This window comes from Frankliniella occidentalis, unplaced genomic scaffold (genome assembly GCF_000697945.3).
Source record: "Frankliniella occidentalis isolate FOCC.00 unplaced genomic scaffold, Focc_3.1 Scaffold129, whole genome shotgun sequence".
Lineage (NCBI taxonomy): Eukaryota > Metazoa > Arthropoda > Insecta > Thysanoptera > Thripidae > Frankliniella > Frankliniella occidentalis.
Window position 1 is genome coordinate 565,212 of NW_026267256.1, and position 7,355 is coordinate 572,566.

Here is a 7,355-nt window from a genome sequence, read left to right on the forward strand (position 1 = left end):
CCCCCCCCACACCTCCCCAACACCAGAAGCAGGGCGCGATAGCGGCAGGAGTGGGTAAGGGGGACGCGGGGAAGGGAAGGGGAGGGGAGGGCACGCTTAGCGGGTTGCCTAACTGCCGTTGCCGTGACAAAGTACGGTCCTGCGGTGAGGTGCAGGGCAGGGCCTCCACCACCACCGCCCCTGCAGGCGGGAGATGCTGCTAACGGCCTGCCTATACTGCCACCTCCGCCCCTCCGTCCAGCCCTCCACCGCCCCCCTCGCGCCGCTACCCTCTGCGCCCGCGGGACCCTCCTACGCAATCCCACACTCCCCCCCCCCCTCACCTCCCTCCGACAGCCACACACCGTACCAACCAAAGACACAGGCGCCGGCATCCCTCCCCGACAACGCCAAGCGGCATCAAGTCCCCGCCCGACCACGCCCCGCCCCGCCCCCTGCCCCACCACGCCCCGACAGGGCCTTCGCGGCAGTAAACTTAGCCCAGAGGCACGCCCAACAACCTTGTCGCTCAGACGGCCAAATCACGCCAGGATTCAGGTCCTTAATTATCCCTCGCAAGCACCGCCGCCGCAGCAGCGCCACCAGCGAGGGGGCGGGTAGGGTGGGGGGCACGGAGGCGCGAAGAGTGACGGAGGACCCTCTCCTCCCCTGGCCCAATCTTCACCGCCCTCCCTCCTTCTCCGTATGGGGACGAGTTCCATGGGGAGGAGGAGGTGGTGGTGGTACACGGGCCACACCCCCACCAGCCCACGCGCGCTTGCCAACACAATGTGCACCAAAACAAAGCCCCAGCCCGAGCGGCAGACAGAGAGCCAAAACGTTCAAGTTTAACTTAGCAGCAGCGGGCGGTTTGAGAATCGAGGGGGGAGGGTGTGGGGGTGTACTAGTGCGTGGCGCGGCGTAGTAGAGGACACACAGGAGGCGGCGCGGGGCGCGGGCGCCTGGCAAAGACGCGCCCCAGCTGCCCAGGGCAGGCGGGGCGGCGGCGGGGGTGTTCGCCGCGGGGCGTGCAAGGAGGCACGTATGCAGCAGCGGCAAACAACACAAAACGAGTGAGTACGTGTCCGGGTGCTGTACTGAACTACCACCGCAGGGGAGGAGGAGGAGTACTCACACAGAAACAGGTACACGGCCGGGTAGAATCCAGCCGCGTTCTGGCGAGCGTCGAAGGCGCGCGTCCACTGGGTCATGGCGACGCGAAAACCGTATCTGGAGCAGGAAAAAGAGGGTACACAGGTAGCGTCGTGAGCAGGTAGCGCTGGGGGTTGGAGATCGTGGTCGAGCAGGCGCTGTGAGACCGAAGACGTGTACTCACTTGTTGAGATTCTCCAGCAGCAGCCCCGTGCCGGCCAGCGTGGTGAGGCAGAACAAGAGGTTCATGAAGCCCGTCAGGGACGGCGACTTGCCCAACCCGAGGATGGCACTGCGCTCCACGTGGTACCTGAAAACGAGGAAAACGCGTTCAAACCGGGGGAACTTTCTCAGACAATAACCTTCATAAACTTTGTCGGAGATATTTTCATTTTCAAACCTTTTGTCAAGTGGTGATTTGAATTCCTTGACGGGCTCTGAGGAGGCGGGGGGCGCGGGCACGACGCCGGCCTTCTCCTCGGGCGCGGCGGCCGCGCCGTTGCTCCGGAGACGCACCTCGCTCGCGTAGCCCGGCGGCGACATGGTCGGTCTGAAAAAAGAAAAGGGATAATCAACACTAAATATCAAAGACATTCATAATTTCCCGAAACAATGAAATAATTTGCTCTTTTAAAAATAATATTGTTTTACGTGAAATCATCATATTTGCTACTTTCAACATCTTGTTGATGATGCCGTACATTTAAAAGGTAATGCGCGCACGGTCAAGCAAGTTACGATCTATGGCTCACTGTGCAGAGCTCGCCCCACGCTCGACACGATCCTCCTCTCCCCCTTCCCGATGCCCGAGTAAAGTTGCCTTGCTTACGACTTGTGTCGTGCGCGCAGCGTGCGCGTATGTCCCGTGTGTGTCGCCGTGTGTGCGTGTGTGTACGTGCGCTCCGCCGTCGTGTACGCTGCTGTGCGCTTGGCTTCATCGCTACAAAGTTGGATTACTACAGGTCGAGCAGACCACTCGTAAACGCAAGCGACTCGGACGAACGGCGCTCGCCGCCGCCGCCCTCCGCCACCGCCACCCCCCTGGGCAGCATGCTTTTGAGAGGTTATGTCGGGCGAGTGCCACCGGACAACGCCCTGGGCTGATAACCCAGAGAGCCGGGTAAACAGAGCAGCTAGGAGACGGCGGCGCCGTGACGGGGCGGTTTCTCTCGGCCGGCCGCAGAACTCTAACCTCACTCGCGCGCGCCTGACCCGCATCTGCATTTGGGCTGCCTAATGAACCGTCGGACATTACCATGTTGGCGATAGTCGCGTGGCCGACACACTCCCACACTCCCTCCTGCACAAATTGGTACTCACCGCTAGCGGCTCTGTCACGCGCGCAAGGTAACTCGCCGAGTTTTGTTTTTCTTTACAACGTTATTGACGCACCACCAACAACAAACGCACACCACCGAGCGTGTTTACAAACGCGGGGCACTCACTGACCACACTCACTCTCCGCAGCCACCGCCGCTCGCTACTGTAGCCGTGACGGCCACTTTGCGAAGCGCCGACGACAGGCGTGCCAACTTTGTCATTCAGTGTTTCCCGGCCCGCTACAGCTTTTTCTCTCATGTGCCCTGCCGATCGGTTAGCCGGTTAGCCGGCCGGGTTTTCGGCCAGGTTGGACAGCGGGTGACGTAAGGGTTCGACGGAGGGTTCAAAGGTAAGCGATGAGGGAGTCGCTTTAGTAATAATTAGTTTGAAGGAAAAAAGGGAGATGGCAGCGTGTCGGCCCCAAACAAAGTAGAAGGATGCACTTTACAGTCGCGTTGCAAACCCATCTTTTCTATCTTTTACCGTACTTTGATCACTCATAGATTGCACACAGACCACACTCAATCGAACTGATGCGATGCGGGACGGGACTGTGATTATCGATAGGTCTGCGCTGCTTAGGTTATGGTGCACCGAGTGGCCATCACCTTCTGTTGTAGTAATTACCAACGTGACCCCATCGTGATTGTGACTGTAACGTTTTTATTTTTTCTACAGAGGAAGAGGAAAGTTACAGAGCTCCATGGTCCGGCTGCGCCTGGCCCCGCGCGCCCGCAGCGCCGCGCCACTGCTAGAAGCACAACCAGACCGCGGGAGGAGGGCACTCGGCACTCTTTCGGACCGAGTTTCAAGGTAGGAGAGGACTGCTCCTCGACCTTCTCGACCGGAGATAGAGGGGCCTGACGGAGCGGAAGGAGGCCGGGGATGGCGACAGAGTGGCTGCAGGGCGATGTCTTCATCGGCAAGGGGGTGGGGGTCCCGGGGATGAGTCCCGGACCTTTCTCGCCGCCGAGGAAGAGAAGTAGGGTAAGTGCTGCCCGTCGCCCTTAGTGCTGCATCGAAAGCCTTCCTCCAGGCCCGGCCCCCATTTTCAAAAATACCCAGTCCTAGTGCGATGCAATATCAAAGCGGTTTACAGAGAAAATGTCAAAATCGCGGTCAGTGGCGCGGAGAAGACTCCACGAAAGAACAAAGGGGCACGTCATTGAACATGGTTCCTCCCGCTCTCCAAGTTGGGGACATTTTTGCTCTCGAGACGAATCAGGGGCATTTTTTGTACTTTCACAGTCTTCTTCCCGCTGCAGGGGGGAAGAGAATGGGGTCCAGTGCCAGTGTGCCTGGAATCCCCCCTCCCCCTCCTCCCCAATTTCAAACATTGTAGAATGCTACTGCTTACAAAGCCGCTCAGATCCGCCCATTAGCATCGCTTTCGCGACAGTAGGTACTGACAATCAAACTGTGGAAGAACTCAGCTCAAAACGGCGCATCCCAAAAAAGAAAAAAAAAAGACCTTTTGACGGGACCGCGCGGCCGTCGTTTTAGATAATATTTTATGGCGTAAAGGTATCTCCACACTCAAAACAAACACGTGATGTAAGCAGATATTCAAGTAGGATGAAAGCTTTTCCACCCCGGCGGACGTTTGTTTCGCGGTTTCGGAAATGTTTTCGTAATTCTTCCCGCGCACTTGAATTCCATGTCTCATATCTCATCGTCATATTTCTCATCAGGTCCGTCCCACCTCGGTCCCACCACGGTCCTTCCCTTGCCTGCTTTGCTTGCGTCGTTTATTTGATTCCGAGTTGTGAAATCTCGTGTACTTGCTGCATCAAAGCAGCGTCGAGTTCCCTGCGGACCGGCCGGACCAGACCAGAAGCGGGTCCAGCCAGCAGCAAGTAGTGGTTGTTGTTGTTCTTGTTGTTCCCCGAGAGTGGTTCCCTAGTTTTTGGGACACTCAAGTTGGTCCTGATGCGACTCGCCGTGTCCGCGCCGAGCGCGGTCCACTACTGCTGGCGCCCACTCCACACACACACTGACTCTGAAATTCTCTTGCGCGGCCGCCGACAAGTTTAGGAAGTATAATGAGAGCACAACGCGCTGCTGGTCGATCGTCTCGGCAGCGGAGCTCTTAACGCGTTAAGTCCCGATACCCGCCATCAACCGGTCATTGTGATCTGTCCAGGTGCGCCTGCACTCGGCACACAACTTCCGTGTAGTACTTACATGTTCACGTTATTCCGGACCTTATCGACGACTCTCTCCGACGTCGAGGGGGCTCTTCCCGTCTCGACTGGCGCTATGACTGCCGCGCGGCGCTGTAGTGGTATCGTCCCGACACTCGACACACAGAAGCGCGCGCTCTCCGACACAGTCTTCCTCGTCGTCGCTATCGCCGCGCGCCGCCGTCCTGCTCTCGACTACTGATCTGCGCTGCCGGGCTGGCCGTCAAAGCCGGCGGCGGTGGTGTCCCCCTTGTCTCTCGGGCGGTGTCGCTCTCCGTCCCTCTCTCACGCCGTGTGGAGCGGGACCTGCGTGGGTGCGAGAGAGAAAGGCGTGAGCCCGGCGGCGCCCTACAGCTCTCGGACACGCACCCCGCCTGATAAGAGGATGGTGTGATGGGTCGGCCGGGGCAGCTGGTGATGTGATGCAGCCGCGTCCCCGCGCCCGTCGACACACAATGCGGCTCTCCCGCGCGCGTGCGCCACGCCCGGCCCGTGACTGGCGGTATGTCACCACGTCGCGTCTCGGTTTATTTAGACCCGTCGTTTATTTTATTTCGCCTCTCAACTTTTTTGTGTGTGTGTGCTTGCCGACGCCGCCGCCGCCGCCGGCGGTGGACTCAATTTCTCATACATGACAACTGACTGGCTGCTGTTTGCTCGGGTTATTATTTATTATCGTACTTGCTTCGCATCACGAAATTGCTCTGACTGCGCTGTTTCGGGCGCGGATGTATACACTCGTATCCCCGACAGATCCCCTCCCCCCTTCCATCATCACCACCACCAGCACACACACACACACACACACACAAGGCGAGGCCGTGACAGCGTATCTCTCCACCGTGCTCATGTTGGCGCTCTGCTTCTGGTTTATTTAAGAGCGCGCTCGCCCTTTTTGGCGGGAAAATTTAAGATGGCTCGCTTAATTAACCGCGATCGCTGCTTGAGAGCTGCAGGAAGAGATTTAAGTAATGCCTCTATCCCATATCGAGAGTGTATACGTATTCAATAATTAACCAGACAGGGGTAGCGGCTGTCAGAAGGGGGGTAGGTTAGGGGACGGGGGGGTCGCGCTCATACATGGGCGTGCGGTTTTGGGGGGCGACTCGCTTGTTTTGTAGCGCCATGTTAGTGGGGGAGAGTTTGTGTAATGTGGGCGAGAGAGAGAGAATGTGTGTGTGTTTTGGGCGTTGCGCGTGTCATGGTGCGCGCCGAACACGCTGAATCACCGCGCGATCGGATCGGCCAGCGCGCGCGCTGTTTGAAGACCCTCTCTGGCTTGCGCAGCCTCGGCCGCACACCGCCGCACACAGCCACAGCCGCGCCGCCACCACTTTGGCGCCGCCGCTGCCGCCGCGGCTGAGCCCCCCTCTACTCCCGCCCCAATATGCCATAAGCAGTCCGGAGGTCGTTATGATACGGTATCATTACGGCCGGCCGCGACGCAACTCGCGCACCCGCCCGCCGGAGGTACGGCGGTCTTGCGATCGTCGTTTCACCGTTTCGTCGTCCTTTCGAGTGCAAAACACTATGAGGCCGGGTTTGCGGTCGTATGGTGTGAGTACGTGTGTGTGTCAGGGAAGGGAGGAGGTGGGGAGGAGGGCTTTTTGCCGGTGGCAAGCTGCTGTGTGTGTGTGTCGAGGTACGGTACGAGCGTCCGTCCGGCACGGTGAAGAGAGGTTAGGGGAGCAAGGCTGACCACCAGGCCACCACGCCACGCTGCGCCGCCGCCGCCGGCGGAACTACCGCGTTGTTACCGTTCTGGTGCCCTATGGCTCCCCCGCCACACACACACACCTACACACACATTCACACACATACAATGCCCTTGTGTTGTGCAACAATAACGCAAAAAAAGGAGCTTCCGGGCCGCAGCCAGTGTGTCCAGCCAGCGAGCAGAGCGCTCGCCTGTGGGTCCCAGGCGACACCCCCGATGATCCCAGTGTAATGTGCCCGAGGGGGGGGGGGGTATAGTTGGAGTCCTTATCCCTCCATCATCTCTGGCTGCTATCGCGTTTTCTGGCTCTCGAACACGGTAGAAAGAGTTTCTTGTTATTCAAGACCTGGTCTTGGATCTTGTGGAAGACGCGAATGGTATCCATGACCGCAAGTCTTAAAATTCAAGAAACTTATTTTTATTGTGAAGTTATTTGTGTTAAAGGTACAGTATTTAGACATTTACCTCAGAGGCTATCTTGTTTTTCACGACTTTTGTTCTTGTTCTCTCTTATTCCTGGCCCTTCGCACGGTGCTCACGCTAAGGTGATCTTCAGGACCTCGGGATGTTGTGCGAGTGATGCAGATCTCACATAATGTTGCAGTGCAAACCTCAACGCGCCAAAACCGCGGTCAAACATGATTCACGCCTCTCGGCATCCATAAGCTGCTCTAAGCGCGCTGGACCAGCGAGTATGGGAATAAGGGGTGGGGGTGGCTCATCTGCCGCCGATTTTCTGACCCACGAAATTCCTAACAGTTGGCACCATACTATCGGGTGGGATCTACCGATCTCTCTCTCTCTCTTCGCACGACGTCCCTCTTCTGTAAAGCATTGAGTTTCACACCGCGATCACTCCAAAGGCCTCCCTGCTGGTGTGACTGGGCCAAAGAGGACTAGGGGGTGGAAGAGGGGGGGGGGGATGAAGGCGGAGTATGATAAAGTCGGGGGGACAAGAGACAAGACCCCCTCTGCCTGCCGCGCGCGACTGTACTGCCATCCGT

The 7,355-nt window shown here is 58.1% G+C and overlaps 1 protein-coding gene across 1 annotated transcript in view; it reads right to left on the reverse strand.

Moving 5' to 3' along the window:
- LOC113213267 (diacylglycerol O-acyltransferase 1-like) overlaps nucleotides 1–5,048 on the reverse strand; it is a gene marked incomplete in the record, with an annotated part of 55,843 nt that extends 50,795 nt beyond the window's left edge. Inside the window, 4 exon segments of the mRNA XM_052270614.1 lie at nucleotides 1,115–1,209; nucleotides 1,316–1,441; nucleotides 1,532–1,681; nucleotides 4,636–5,048. Coding sequence (XP_052126574.1) covers nucleotides 1,115–1,209; nucleotides 1,316–1,441; nucleotides 1,532–1,674 — 364 coding nt within the window.
- Nucleotides 5,049–7,355: the final 2,307 nt, after the last annotated feature.